General features: G+C 38.6%; 2 protein-coding genes across 2 annotated transcripts in view; one reads left to right on the top strand and one right to left on the bottom strand.

The window, feature by feature from the left end:
* LOC109483321 (MAM and LDL-receptor class A domain-containing protein 2-like) overlaps nucleotides 1–6,786 on the top strand; it is a 43,703-nt gene extending 36,917 nt beyond the window's left edge. Inside the window, exons 55-66 of the mRNA XM_019786310.1 lie at nucleotides 67–148; nucleotides 427–537; nucleotides 1,012–1,222; nucleotides 1,527–1,654; nucleotides 1,934–2,081; nucleotides 2,553–2,773; nucleotides 3,067–3,177; nucleotides 3,642–3,834; nucleotides 4,082–4,169; nucleotides 4,323–4,500; nucleotides 4,656–4,804; nucleotides 5,306–6,786. Coding sequence (XP_019641869.1) covers nucleotides 67–148; nucleotides 427–537; nucleotides 1,012–1,222; nucleotides 1,527–1,654; nucleotides 1,934–2,081; nucleotides 2,553–2,773; nucleotides 3,067–3,177; nucleotides 3,642–3,834; nucleotides 4,082–4,169; nucleotides 4,323–4,500; nucleotides 4,656–4,804; nucleotides 5,306–5,470 — 1,785 coding nt within the window. The 3' untranslated portion in view covers nucleotides 5,471–6,786. The remainder of the gene's footprint in view (nucleotides 1–66; nucleotides 149–426; nucleotides 538–1,011; nucleotides 1,223–1,526; nucleotides 1,655–1,933; nucleotides 2,082–2,552; nucleotides 2,774–3,066; nucleotides 3,178–3,641; nucleotides 3,835–4,081; nucleotides 4,170–4,322; nucleotides 4,501–4,655; nucleotides 4,805–5,305) is intronic.
* Nucleotides 6,787–6,796: 10 nt separating this feature from the next.
* Nucleotides 6,797–15,503, bottom strand: part of LOC109483320 (cubilin-like) — a 19,654-nt gene continuing 10,947 nt past the window's right edge. The window contains exons 13-26 of the mRNA XM_019786309.1: nucleotides 13,645–13,840; nucleotides 13,260–13,480; nucleotides 12,625–12,771; nucleotides 11,983–12,239; nucleotides 11,732–11,813; nucleotides 11,393–11,519; nucleotides 10,574–10,759; nucleotides 9,823–10,043; nucleotides 9,491–9,601; nucleotides 9,031–9,232; nucleotides 8,692–8,785; nucleotides 8,356–8,533; nucleotides 7,758–7,912; nucleotides 6,797–7,324 (exon numbers count right to left, since the gene is read on the bottom strand). Coding sequence (XP_019641868.1) covers nucleotides 7,163–7,324; nucleotides 7,758–7,912; nucleotides 8,356–8,533; nucleotides 8,692–8,785; nucleotides 9,031–9,232; nucleotides 9,491–9,601; nucleotides 9,823–10,043; nucleotides 10,574–10,759; nucleotides 11,393–11,519; nucleotides 11,732–11,813; nucleotides 11,983–12,239; nucleotides 12,625–12,771; nucleotides 13,260–13,480; nucleotides 13,645–13,840 — 2,339 coding nt within the window. The 3' untranslated portion in view covers nucleotides 6,797–7,162. The remainder of the gene's footprint in view (nucleotides 7,325–7,757; nucleotides 7,913–8,355; nucleotides 8,534–8,691; nucleotides 8,786–9,030; nucleotides 9,233–9,490; nucleotides 9,602–9,822; nucleotides 10,044–10,573; nucleotides 10,760–11,392; nucleotides 11,520–11,731; nucleotides 11,814–11,982; nucleotides 12,240–12,624; nucleotides 12,772–13,259; nucleotides 13,481–13,644; nucleotides 13,841–15,503) is intronic.

The following is a 15,503-nucleotide window of genomic DNA, read 5'->3' as shown; positions in this document are numbered from 1 at the left end:
TATATATATATATATATATACATATATATATATATATATAATATATACAATCATGTCATTTCACAGATTCGGTTTGAAGGTGTAAGAGGAACTAGCTTCACCAGTGACATGGCGATTGATGACATTGCTTTAAGCTCTGGACCCTGCGGTAAGATAATTTTTGTTCTTTCCTCTTGTGAATAATACATACACTACTTTCTACATTTTTATGAACGATGTACTTAAAATTGTATATAATATGGATTCATTCTATAGTAAAGTAGAACACATTGAAATGTTAGATACGCTTGTCCTAAGGAAGGAATGATCCCTGGCTTTTTTCATTGGAACTCAAAGTAATCTCTAAGAAAACTGATTAGTTTAAGTTATTTGTATCTAAGGAAATAGCTTTTCCCTAAAATGTTTTCATCTCGTCTGCTATTTCAGCCACTTGCAATGCGAGCCAGTTTGCCTGCTGGGACGGAAGTTGTATCCCCACCAACCTGACGTGTGATGGTCATTCTGACTGCCCAGATGGAAGTGATGAGGTGTCGTGTAGTAAGTGATTTAAACTCTAAAATGGGTGACGTGTTGCATTAATTGGTTATTTTTTATTGAAATACTTGTTATATTTGTTTGCATTGTTCGTAATGTTCTTTTTACTTTTTGCGAGTGACAAAGCGAAGTATAGGGCAAAACTATATAGATATATAGAATATATTTTCATATCTAGAAAGCATATCTAATTCAATATGCCAGAAGTCATCACTTTGTCCAGAGCTAACTATTATATCTTCACCACAGCTATTGAAGTGCTTACAGATTGTCTGCTAACAATTGTAAACGCTTTGCCTTCTTTTACATAAGTGGCAATTAGACAAAAAAATTATTTGACTTTTGACATTGAAATACATAGACAAACGGATTGGCAACAATGATGTTATCAATGACCTTTAAACCCCCTGTACATTGCGGCAAACTCTAGTGTTCTTCTTTAAAATCTATTAAATTGACCTTTTTACTTTACTTTAGGATGTGAGCCAATCCAGTACAACCGCTGCATGGGCTTGTCATACAACCAGACATCATTCCCAAACATCTTTCGGTGGCCGTCTCAAACCGCTGCTTTTCAGAATGTGCAATCATTGTTCCCGCTATACGATCGAATTAGGGACTGTCATCGGGACCTGCATGCCTTCTTGTGTTCGATATTCTTCCCTAGATGTACGTCGAATGGACAAGTGTGAGTAGTCCAATACGTTATTACGAGGTTGGTAAATTATTGTTAGCATTTGGAGGCGTTAACAAGTGGTTTAGGTCTGTAACCCTTTATTCTAACTTGAGGGTCTGGCTTTGGAAGTTTATAACATGTGAAGGAGTCGATAGGTCATCGTGATGTTTTGGGGGTGTAGGTTGCTTAATGTATGAACGATCAAATTGAATGATCAAATTCTTTCTCATCCCCTCCCCCTTCTCTGACTGTGCATCTGGTAATCCAGTCTCAGGAAAGAATGAAAAATAACACCATCATTTTTTAAACTTTGCAGATATCCATGCCGTTCACTTTGTAACGAGATCAATGCTACATGTGGCGCACGAGCCAATGCCCTAAACCTGCAGTGGTACGATTCTATTTGTGAACTCCTTCCCGAGACCAACTGTGCTGTTCCAAATGGTACGTTACGTTTTCCGATATATGAAATCGTGAATTCCACACTTAGAATCCAGTGTTCATGTACAGTGTTAAACGTAAACATATGTCACAGACTATGCTATTGGCGTGGTGGTATTGCATGTACATGTAGGAAGGCGAAAGGTCTGACCAAGTTCATTTTTAAGATCGATGGCTACAAACCAATTTTACAACTTAGAAATGTTTCAAAATGGTAAGAAACTTTACCATTGTCAAGTTGTAGGCAATCAATGATTATCGTTAAATGTTTCTATTCTGTAGCGATTCCATCGCAAGAATGTGGAAACACAACTGAACTAACGGGCTTCTCCGGTAATTTTACGTCCCCTGGTTTCCCTGGCAACTACCCTAACAACGCCCACTGTTCCTGGCTGATAACTGTGAGCCCTGACAAGATCGTCGTCATCAGGTAAAGGGTTAATGATCTACTTAGGTCACATCATTTGGTGGTTAAAGGAATCGGGCCAGCTGATTTTATTACCATAATCACTGGCGAAAAAGTTGATAATGCTAGTACGGGTCATTACGTACATAGCCAATTCAAACACATATTGTAACAGAATTTAGAAAAAGTGTATTTTTGGCTTTACATTTATAACTAGTTGGACAGATTGTGTTACACAGCCTCGTATATTCTAATGAATTATAATCGTCAACAATTCAACTATTTTCACACAGCTCAACCATATCTGTTTTAGTATCTGTATAGCCGGTATAACCACCCTTTGCGAAAACATTGCGATTAGGCGGCCCGCGGCACGGCGGCAGCTGGCTATATTTCATCGATCGACCAATTTAACAATTGAATCATAAGAGAATTGGATCTAGTTTTTATTGTAATCTTGATAAAATAGTAACATATGATGCAAAATACTTGCAGATTTGCAGCGTTCAACTTGGAAAGCTCTACTGGCTGTCGTTATGACTCCCTCGCTGTGCATGATGGGCCGAATGGCACTGCTCCTGTGCTCGCCAACTTCTGCGGTTCATCAGCTAGGTCAGTCTACACCACTGGAAACAGCGCCTTTGTCATGCTCACCAGTGATAGTGCAGTGACGACCTCTGGATTCCATGCCACCTTTACTGCTGAGGATCCCCCTCGTAAGTGCAAAACGTTGCATTTGTACAAACCCCGCCTGTCCTTTGAAATAGAAACGGGTTCTCTAGCTGCTTAGATAGCAATATTTTTTTTGCTGATAAGGAATGCAACAGTTTTTTCCCCGGGTCCATGCTTCAGTCTGAAAATTTATCTCCTCCACAAAGGCATTATTTTAAGTCATTGAAATTACACGAATTAAATTTTAAACCAAACCCTTTTAATGACTTGCGCTGATGTTACGACACTTTTTGTGTCACAATAACCCTTTTACTGATTCAATCATTTTGTTTTGCAGGAACATGCTCTCCTGAAGAGTTCACATGTTGGAATGGGGACTGTGTCAACACGACCCTTACCTGTGACGGCATCAGAGACTGTTCTGATGGAAGTGATGAAATCGATTGTGGTTAGTTTTTTTTTATTTCCAAAGTAAGATATACAGACGCCAATTTTATACTGATTTTAGGACATAGTTAAATGATTTTAGGATATAGTTCAACAGCATTAAGATGAATTCCCAAGGCAACATAGCAACAGCAATGCAAATATGAATGACCATAAGAAACACTTGAATGGAAAGGTATGAAAGAATGACTAAAAGTTTGTAAATTACTTAATATTTAACAGCTGTGCTTTCTTTTTTTTAATCTGCCAATGCCAATGACATTTATACCTATGTTAATTTTGGAAAGACAATGGCACTCCCATTCGTATAATAATAAACATACGTAAAATATGTAAAAAATATTTTATTATTGAATTGAGCATTACCAATACCAATTAAGGTAAACTACACGTAACGTACTGTAGTGTACCGTAGCTGAATTTGGGGAATGTTTAACTTAACTTCTGTGTTTCTACATGCACCAGTGCACTTTGGGTCCAAGTGCGGTGTTCCAGCTATACAGCCGACCTTCCCCGTAGCCCGTATCGTCGGTGGTAACGCTGCCCGCCCGGGGAGCTGGCCCTGGCAGGTCCAATTGTTGCGTTATGGCTCATTCCACTGCGGCGGTAACCTCATCCACCCTCTCTGGGTCCTAACCGCTGCTCACTGTGTGGCAAAGTATGTATTTGATGGGGTGTTAATTCAGTTCAGTCCAGTGTCTTATTTAGTACGATTACAATTGATTGATAACTTTGTAAGGAAGATAGTGGTGAAAACGATAACCCCAACAAAACATGGAATATTTTATACAATACAATGCAAAGGGCTAAATCAATGATATCATCATCATCATCTGGCGGCTGCGTACCAATGATATATCAATTCTTATAATTCTTATAAGACCTGCATTTGTAATCAATTTCAGTCCTTCACCAAGCATCTACAACGTTATCCTGGGGAAATATAACAAATTCAGTACCGATCCAACAGAACAACGCCTGCAGATCTCCAAGGTAATTATAATGCAGACATACCAGCGTCCATACGATTCCATTTCATTGTCATTCTTCGACACACTGGTAAAGATAATGACTGATGAGTGATTATTAACATTAACTTTAATTACAACTGTATCTTCATTTTCTAACAAATGTATGTGTTCACAGATCATTATTCACAGCGGATATAGCCGTAACCCGACAAATAAGGACCTGGCCTTACTGAAGCTGGCCCGACCTGTGACACTGAACCAGAACGTGTGGCCAGTCTGTCTTGTCTCGGGCCCAGGAGCCGATCCTCCCGAGGGAACCAGCTGTGTCACTACGGGATGGGGAAGTACTCAAGGCAAGTACATACATCCTCATTGCGACTTCACCAAACATAATGTTTTAACTTTTACAGTTTAAAATTAATATTTGCAGACATTTGGATTAAAACCATATGTTTCCTTTTTCGTATAGAGCTACTAATTATACTAATCACATCAATGTTACCAATAGGCACAGGAAACGACACCGTCCTGAAGCAAGCCCGTATCCCATTAGTCAGCAATGAGAAATGTGACGACTCCACTTTGTATGATGGACAAATCACCGACTTTATGATCTGCGCGGGTTACTATGATTCCGGGGGCCATGGACCCTGTTTTGTAAGAGTACCATTTCTTACTTACTTAGAATGTATAAAATATGGTGCAGGGACATGAACTTTTTTCTAACTTTCAGACACATTCGAACATGTTCTTTAATGGTGATTTCAAATATAATTTCCCATGTTACAAATGTCAATAGCAAACCTCAGTGCATGGAATAATAAGTTTTGTTCAATTAACATCTATTATAACAGTTGAAATGTTAATAATATCGGCCCCGGCAAAACACAAATCTCTGTCATTCACCAAAAAATTTACTTACTTTCTTCCTGTTTTTTATTCAATTTGCCAGTATATGCTATCATTGTCTTTACTGCCAAACATCTATTTGTACGTTTAGATTTATATAGAAAGGTAGGCGTGGCCTAAATCTGTAATACTTCTCTCGAGCTCTAATAAGCTTAAGAATTCATATGCATTCATTTTTAATACGAATTCATATGCATCGTAGAATTGCTACTACTGTATATCCATTGCTCAAAGTAGTTGATCTTTCAGGGTGATTCCGGTGGCCCCCTTGTGTGTTTAACTGGAGGGAGATGGACCCTTTACGGTGTTGCCAGCTGGGGGGCGTCAAACTGCGTCACACCTCACCACCCAGGAGTGTACGCCAGGGTCAGCACCATGCGCGGCTGGGTACACCAAACAATGGAAAACAACTGAAGAAAGATCGCCAATACCCGGAATCTCTTTAAATGAATGAATGAATAAATGACTGGCTTATTTCAATAACAAAATCACAGTAGATGACATGCTATTTCAGCTATTGAGGCATGATTAATTAGAAAATTAAAAGATTTGTTATCTACGCTATTATGACACATTTATGTTTAGAAGAACAAAGGAGATTAGGCATTACGTTACTGCAAGAAACTGCATCGCGGTGGTCCTAAGCCTAGAGGTTTTGCATTGGATTGAGAGAATTTTTTTCACTAGCGTAAGTGGATCATTTTAATACAGATTGTGCAGATTTTCTGCATGGCTCGATGCGTCTCTGTTACAGTGCCATCAGAGACAGTTGGATCCATGGAATAGCCAGTTTACATAGTTCTGACCTATCATAATTTTGCACTTAACGATGAATAAATGTTTTGAAGCCTTAGGACTTTCAGTTCAAACAAAGCTTTAGTGAAATTATGGTAAAATCCTGCCTTTTGTGAGTGCTATATGCTGTAATTAGTATTTACAGAAATGACATTTCTAGAGTGATTTTTTCATAGTTATTACTGTTTTAGTTAAAAAAATGCGTAGCTACAGCTATATATTCACTAAGTATAATTGCATGTAACAGCATAGATAGCAATATAAAGATATAAAGCACTCATTCAAGCACTTAAACTATAAATTATGCATAGAAGTAAATTAATTTCATACTTATAGTTTATTGATTTGTGTAAATGAATTACACAATAAACGTCTAGTGAGTCGAACCATAGGAGCCAATATAGAACTTTATTTTACCGTTCTTTTTACAATCTATGTTAAAGCTAAGGTTCTTCAACAACTAAATAGTAATGGTCAATAACGCTTAACTAATGCTCAGCGTACGTCTTATAGGTGCATACTTTGTTAGGAACTTCGGCTGGAACAAGTGGAATAAACTATCCTAACTGTCCCAACTGCCTCAGATTTTTTTGTTCTAATACTTGATATTTACAGTGTAAAAAGTACATATAATAAAAATACATAATACATGGGTAATTGAGCTTTAACTAAAAGATACTGTATTTTAGCATCTATTTAAACTCGTGAAAAAAGTTAAATTAAGTCAGTTAAATTCTGTATGTGTCATTTGACTACATTGTGGATTTCGAAATTGTCCAGCTAATAGAAACAGATGAAAAACGATGTGCCAACGTAAAATACAAACTAGGTATAATCTGCATTTTCAAAATACATTGATAATGTATATATAAGGTATATGTGCCCAATCATTGGTCTATCGCGGAACTGTAGCGACGGGCAACTTGTCAATCGGTTCACCTCTCCTTAATTCTTATCTATTCGATTTAAACTCGTGTGCAGTAAATGCATACAATATATAATGCGATCTATATGTAATGCTAAGGATACCTTCGAAAATCGACCATCATAGGCTAATTAATTAGCTGTGGTTACATTGTTACATTAATTCATACTCATATATAGAAACGGAAGGCAAAGATTTTAGGCTCTCACGCCTCTTGGATATATATGATGTTACATAATGGCTACGCAATAAACATACTGAATACAGCACGAAATATTTGACAAGATGCACTCTTTTGCTAATATGCTTTGCTGAATATGACAAGTATAAAGGTCATATGTGAATCTACTGAGGAATAACAGACCGGGTAGGTGAATGTCTTTGCTTTAATTGTTGTCCATTGTCTTGTGAACCCAGTCCAGCATGGAGCTGACCCGTGCGTACACTCCAGGGGACTGGGGTCGAGCGCACCCGTCCCCCCAGCTGGTCACACCGTGAAGGGTCCACCGTCCTGCCGTCGGACAGACAAGCGGGCCGCCAGAGTCACCCTGCAAGATAGACGTGGATTCAGGTGTATGAACACATGTTCATATGTAACATAAGGCAGGATTTCTTATTTCATTGTATAATGAAAGGTATTACGATTTGCAACATTGTATTCTAGTATTACATCTGCGGTATACGTGGTTCATGCCTATAATTTTGCATTGGGGGTCATGTCATAGAAGGGGTCATTAAAAGGAAATATCGACATACCTTTGTAAGTTAGATGCGTTATAACTTAGATATAGCTATAATAGCTATATCTGTTTGTGATTGGATATTTTAAATGGTACATGGTGCAGTTATGTGGTCAATAGTTGTCTAATAGTTTTGACCAATTGGATATTGCCGTACTTTCTTACGTACACTGGTTTCCTTACATAATGATCCACAGAACATAATCATGTCCTTGTCGCTATATCGTATTTTCCAACTTACCTGGCAGGTATCATGGCCGCCAGTGTCGTAGAAACCAGCGCACATCATATACTCAGTGATTTGGCCAGCTAAGCTTAACGAAGGGGCCTTGTTACATTTATCATTGCTGACCAATGGGACGCGGGCTTGTTTCAGAACGTCCTCGTTTCCCGTACCTGATATGGAAAGAAGTGACGAGATGGGCAATATTATGCTCTAGAATCAACACGCTTGAGCACGTCGGCAGAACGTACTGCACGCGAAGCCCGTAATGTTCGGCAGAAGTCTTTTATAACGTTGTATTCGGACATATAAGATTAACACGCCGTCTGTTATGTCGGAAATAAATATCGTCTGCAACAGGCAAAATTCGAATGCAGCGTTGACTAAAAAAAAGCAACCAAAACCGTGAAAAATGTGGGGGGGGGGGGTTCGCGCAGGCGCCGTACGTTCTGCAAACGTGCTCTTCGAATGCATTAAGAAGTATGTCACGTGACCTGTGTGACCATTGTCATCTAGGTCAAGTGACTAGCTATAGCTAGACAAGTGTGAAAACAAGAAGTTTAGGTTGGGTTAGCTATTACATAAACAAGACAGGCTTTTCTTTGGCATAACTTGCCTTGGGTATTTCCCCATCCCGTAATGACACAGATGGTTCCCTCGGGAGGATCGGCTCCTGGGCCCGAGACAAGACAGACGGGCCAGACGTACTGGTTCAGTGTCACCGGTCGGGCCAACTTCAGTAAGGCCAGGTCCTTATTTGTCGGGTTAGTGCTGTATCCACTGTGGATAATAACCTGTAAAAGTAAACCAGAGTAGTTAAGATTTAGGGCCCGCTCATAGCATTAAGTGTATCATCTGACATGTATGAAGCATTAATGTTTTTGAAGCAGGGATATGCGTTCAAACTGGAAAGGACCGTGTGATTGCACTGCCAAATATATAACGCACCTACCTTGGAGACAGGTATTCGTTGTTCTGTTGGGTCGGTGATAAATTCGGGTTTGTTGTACTTGCCAAGGATGACGTCGTACCCGCTGGGTGACAGACTGAAATACATTAATGCAGGTCGTTGGACTGGTGTATCAACAGGGATACAACAAACAATTTCAACATTAATGTAATTGATGCTGTATATATATATACGTATGTGTGAAAGTGTGAGTTGGCCTGTAGCTGTGTTGAGTCAGGATTTTACTGTCGTTTCTGGCAAACCCACATACTGCACGTAGTCTGATTTCCACCATTAACCAAATCTCCTGCAGCCTTTATATAGACCAAACCCCATACTTACTTATCTTCCACACAATGTGCAGCGGTTAGGACCCAGAGGGGGTGGATGAGACTTCCACCGCAATGGAAGGAGTTGTAATGTAGCAAGTAGACCTGCCAGGGCCAGCTTCCCGGGCGGGCAGCGTTACCACCGACGATACGGGCTACGGGGAAGGTCGGCTGTATAGCCGGAACACCGCACTTCGCACCACCGTTAACGTTTGCTGGACCAGGTACACAGATATAAAAGATTAAAAAAACAGATTTGCTTGAACTCCCAGCAAGATAAAAAGGCATATAAAAACCTTTATCTAAATTCCATTTGCATTTCAGTTGTATGCTACATTATTCTTCAAAAGAATTAAATGTAAGATGTATGTCTTTTTATCATTAGAAATATGAAAAATGTAGATCCCACCATGTGTCGATATGAAATCCGTTGTATAGACCACAATTAAATGAAATGTTTATACAGAACTTACCACAAATAATTTCATCACTTCCATCAGAACAGCCTCTGATGCCGTCACAGGTAAGAGACATGTTGACACAGTCCCCATTCCAACATGTGAACTCTTCAGGAGAGCATGTTCCTGAAAATCAGATATGACTGACGGTGAATGACATGAAGAAATTTACAAAGGAAACAATCGCTATCTCTTACGAATTTTTGTTCCTAATCAGCATGATTTATACCGAAGTGTTACGCAGATGTTAAATTAAAGTAACTAAGGTAATCAAGGTAGGTACATTATTCAAGATACTGATTTTGTTTTGTTATTGCGTAATAAGATGGTTAAACACTTTTACTTACGTGGGGGATCCTCAGCAGTAAAGGTAGCTAAAAATCCGGCCTCTGTCACGGAACCATCACTGGTGAAGACCAGAAAGGCGCTGTTTCCAGTGGTGAAGACTGGTCTAGCTGATGGGCCACAAAGGGTTTCAAGTACGGGAGCCGTATCGTTTAAACCATCATGAACAACCAGGGAGTCATACACACAGTTGTGCGCATTTTCGACGTTAAACGCTGGGAATCTGCAATTATTTCACATTACTCATCATTAGGTCGTGTTGCACAAAATGACCATTACACAATATACTATCCTTTTTTTATCAGCAAAGGGAAGTCAAAGAGTTCAACTTCATAAATAATATGAATTGTTGGTGTTAAATAATATGAAGTGTTTAGCAAGTCATTAGTAAAAGGTAGCTTAAAGGTTTTCAAATCGTTTTAAAGGAAATCGTTCAAAATGCTAATTTTACAATCATAATGAGAATAATTCCATTCAATCTTCTTTACTTTCAAAGCTGGGTTTAGATAGGTAACAATCATTAGGGTAAACCTTATGGGAGTCATTGGATATTATTGTTGATAATATGGTGACACTGTCTAGACCAGTCATTCCAAAAGCCATAACGGCACAATGATAAATTGATTAAAACGAAGGCCGTGTATTTTATTTACCCTATTTATATTAGACTGGGGTTTTTGTTAATTTTTAATGAATTCTTTATCATTTCTTGCAATGTTTCGCATTGACAACTAAAGCAAAAAAAAAAAATACCTGATGACGACGATCATGTCAGAGCTCACAGTTATCAGCCAACAAGCGGCGGCGTTGTTAGGGTAGTTGCCGGGGTAACCAGGGGACGTCAAATTACCAGAGGATCCCGTTAGTACGGACATGTTTCCACATTTGGCAGCAGAAGGCGTGGCTGTAAAATGAAATGCACCGTTGATTATCTTAAATCTAAGGTAAATTTTTAGAATTTGTTGGTCTATCATCATTTGCTGGCCTTTTGTTTTCACTGTTAATTTGATTATATATAGAAAGCATCCGCGTATGCATGAATTTTGAACTTCATTCGCCCCCCTCCCCCCAAAAAACAGGCGAGGTTTTTAAATAAGATCGGCCTGCAATGATTTGTGCCCAAAAATGACACGATAAACTTAGGTACTTACATAAAACCGTTGCGGTGGGCGTTTCAGTGGTGTGTGCTGTTTATGGAAAAAAATAAGACGAAGAAACATGTAGAAACATGTTACTTTGATTTCCAACGCAATTAAAAATTCAATTAGATGCATTGGAGGTAATTTTACATCTGCACATGTAGGTACATGTAGCTGCAAAATGAGAGAGAAAACATACGCAGTAAATTCCAAATATTGGAAACCTGTAATTGTCTAATGATACTAACGATAATTAAGATACTTCGTAGCTGTGTATCTACCTTGGTCTAGCAGCAGCTACCTGGTGGTAGAGTCTACTTTCATCAACATTTTACAGACTAAAACAAGATTGCAAGTAAACATCTCACATCTTCAACAAGCTACTTGCTCTAGCTTAAGTATTGTGGCAATGCACGTATTGTAATGAAATCACTTACTTAGCGTTTGGTTACAAAAGACTTCATCGCTTCCATAGGGGCAGTCGGAATTACCATCACACATTAGGCTGCCGGAAATACAGCTTCCGTCCCAGCAGGCAAACTGGTCTTCAGAACAGTTGGCTGAAAAGGTCAGAATGATTTCCCTGAATTTAATTATTGAATTATAAAAGTATTGAATTTTAAATGAATAAATATATGGATAACTAAATTTATTAATTGAAAATTCAATTCATAACATTCAATCAAACATTCAAAATATAATATTAATAACAAAATATGTTTCAATGGATGTACATGGGATCCGGGGCTAACAAAAGAACAAAAAACATTACCACAGAGACCAGATGTTATAGCAATGTCATCGATTGCCATGTCACTGCCGAAGCCAGCTCCTCTTACACCTTCGAACCGAATCTGTAAAATGATGTCTTCGTGAATAAACAACAAAGCAGTCAATACTCTTAGTATACTTTTGTTACCGGTATACTTTGCACGCACGGAATAAAACAATGGGTAAATATCTTTCATTTCTTTGCAATATTATGACAATTACTTTTCCTTAGTTGTTTTATTTATCACTCACCTGAAATAAAACAGCACTGGTGGAAATATAAGTCACAGCAGGCCACCACACATTTCCTTGGCTTCCAGACCTTGTCCACACTAACATGTCAGATTGACCAGGTTGTGAGAGATAGACGTTCAGTGTTCCCATGCTCAATCCATACATGTGATAGAACCACCGCAGGCAGTACTGACCATCAGAGCGAAAGATGGGTAACGCCAGACTTGCCGTCGCACCAGTAAAACCACTACTAGCTTCCGTGTACATATAAAACCCTGCAGATTAAACAAGTTACCTGTTACATCATTGAGCTAGCTATATTGTTCCTTTCTATCATTTAAATTAACTAAATATCGCAAATCATTGCATGTACAAGACAATCGCGTTTGTAATTTGACACGTAACGTCGATGAGATGAAGGCAAACGATAGGATAATAACAGAAGTTAACAAATGGAATTAGCAAGGCAATTATTTCCTAGATAGATAATACATAGTAAATCTTTCAGAATATTACAAAGCATTCGAATATTTCTAAATATATGTTAAAATATAGAAAATATGCAGGGCTATTCATATTTCGATTCTGTTGTTATTTAAGGTAGAAAACATTGGGGAAAACCTGTTTTTGACCAACTTAAGGTGAATATGGTTGACATACCGGATCCATTTGTATGGTCTGCTGATGGTCCTGTGAAGACAGATGGGGTACTGCCGGTGTACCGAATCCATTGGAAACTCCCCGCAGTAATACTGGAGTCACACTGATCTTCATCAAAGTCACATCTCCAGTTGTCCGCTAATTGGTCTTAAAAATTAGAAGCACACCACAGAAGGAAAATCAAACATTTTTAAAATAATAATTTCATAATGATTAAAAAACTTACACACGACAAAGTGATTCAAGTTGTGCAACTTATGCCGAATGCGCAATGGTACACCACAAGAAACAAAGGTACAAGACAATGAAGAATTGTAATAATTGCACATAAATGTAATGTTAAAAACTATGTATAGTCTTATCGCGACAAAAATTATATAGCTATGTTTATTATAGGAAAAACATTAAACATTATTCATTATATTAATTAGATTATAGGGAGTTTATATTATTAATGATACTTACTAGTCTGAAATATGGAGTAGAGTATAAAGTAACATTGACGGCTTGCTTGAAAGGAAGGCCAAAAAACAATCACCGTATGTTATAAAAATCTATGGTATCAAAGTGGTGTTCAAAGGCGTCACCTTCAAACCAGAGAAACTCAATACATGGACAGTAGTCAGAAAACTTACCAGGTCTGCTTTCAGCAGTGAAATTGACAGAAAACCCAGTGCGTGACACGATCGAGTCGCTTCTAAAGACCACGAAGGCGTTCCTCCCTGTTGTGAAGGTTGTTGTACCGGAGGTACCACATAGCCTGGCCAGAAGCGGAGCTGTTGAATCGGAGCCGTCGTATATAGCTAGGTAGTCCCAGGGACAGCTACTTCCACCCTCAAGGCTAAACTGACTAAACCTAGGCAAACAGTAGTGCAACTTGAAAGTAGGCAATTATTTTTTATAAACAATGGCACTACGGAGCGGCAGATAACGTATGGACAATGTAAATGCAATAGATCATGCCATATATTCTGTTTCTGTCCAAAGGAATGCAACCAAAAAGCGAACATAATATCTTACCGGAAGGCGATAACTTCACCAGTATTGACAGATATCTGCCAGGAACAGTTAGCGTTGTTTGGATAGTTTCCTGGGTAGCCCGGTGACGTGAAGCTGCCAATGGTTGCATTCAGTACAGTAGGGTTGCCACAGAACACACCCGGTGGCGTAGTCACATTTCCAGAGGGACTGGCTTGTGTTGTTGCTGGTGTTGTTGCTGCTCATGCAAGTACATATTGAATAGTCTAATAAATAAAGTATATAATCAGCGTGTAGTTCATTGCCTATGCTGTGCTGACAATATCCACGAAAGTACGGTGACAGGGAAAGTAAGTAAAATTCAAGAAAAACGTGTTGTCAATCATGTGTTCGAATACCTTTTTTTAGGATTAAGGCTTTGATACAACATTGATATATGAAATTTCTTGTAAACTAGAAAGTAAATTAAGCAACAGGAAAGATAACCTGAAGATATTTTCCATCTTACTAACAACGTCGGCTAAAACATTAAAATTCCTTTCGCCCGCGCCGCGCAGTTCCGATAGGGGAAGTCGATTCCTCACCGCAGACTCACAATGACCTTATATCATCTTATCTTGCTGATGTAAAAGTGATTTAGAACTAGAAAGGCCGACAATTGCTCGGTGTCACATGCCGAAAGTGAGAATAACAGGGATCCAGGTCACAAGATGTACATTTTCGCCTAAAAATGGCGCCAAAACCAAAATTGTAACCAACTTTATCCAGAACAGAAAACAAAAAAACATTACCTAATTTCAAAAGCATGTATATCCAAAAAATGAAAAGAAAGGTCTGGGGGCATTTTACCAATCTACCTTCATACCAAATTCCATGTCACTTGGCCAAAAAAAAAAAAAACCAAGAAATTAAATCCATTAACAAAACAAGTAAAATCTGAGATTTTATACCTCCGGGCTTTTTATTGTATATTTTTTTATATGTTGTTTACAAGAACAATTGTTGCGCGCCGCAGGACTAGGGTTTTAAATAAAGAATTTATCGAGACCGGACACCCCTCTGTGCGAGGGGTCACCTTCGTGGACGAGACTGACAATACCTAATACACGCCAAAGGTCAACAGTCGCGACCACTTTCACGCTCAAAGGGGTGTTCTGGGACCACCAAAAGGCACAATTTTCTCACCCGAAAACACACATACAATAAAAACAAAAGAATGTGCATTATCTGCAGCCCAATAGCAAAACATATACCTAGTCTCAAAAGAATCCGTCCACCCAAACGCGAGAAACAGCTTCGAACATGAAAATCTAAATCTCTCACAAAACCCTTCCGTGGAAGGATGTCTCCTCCCCCGGAGGTAATTAAGAGTAGAAGAGAAGGAAGAAGAAACACGAGGAAAAACAATATATTTTATTCAAACCTATGGTATGATATCCATACCAATTACAATATGTTTCACCACACCTCGTAGCTATAATAATCCTACCAAATTCCATGTTGCGTAGTTTTAGCGTTTTTTTAGGAATAACAAAACATAAATAATAAAGAGGAAATGGATGCAAAATATAGATTATATATTCCTTGCAATGTCGTTTAAACTTTTCTGTAGTTTTTTATGCTACGTATTTCATGTTAAAAAAGCCACCAGCTAGCTGCTGTATCTGTGTCTAACGAAATTAAACTCAAGACTAGTAAATTAGTAAAAATGCTCAAGAAAAAATGGTAAGAACGTGGACAATGAGTTTCAGCTGACCACCTTAGCTTCTATATACTCTGAAAGAAATACTTACCTGTCACATACGTCGGAATATGAAGTGGATTAAGTGTATAAGTAATATAAATATTAACCCTATCTAGACCGGGCTTTTTTGAGCAAGATTTGACCGGGGGGGGGCGTC

The sequence above is a fragment of the Branchiostoma belcheri genome, unplaced genomic scaffold, assembly GCF_001625305.1.
Source record: "Branchiostoma belcheri isolate BF01 breed outbred unplaced genomic scaffold, Haploidv18h27 scaffold64, whole genome shotgun sequence".
Lineage (NCBI taxonomy): Eukaryota > Metazoa > Chordata > Leptocardii > Amphioxiformes > Branchiostomatidae > Branchiostoma > Branchiostoma belcheri.
This window is presented reverse-complemented; position numbering and strand designations above follow the sequence as displayed.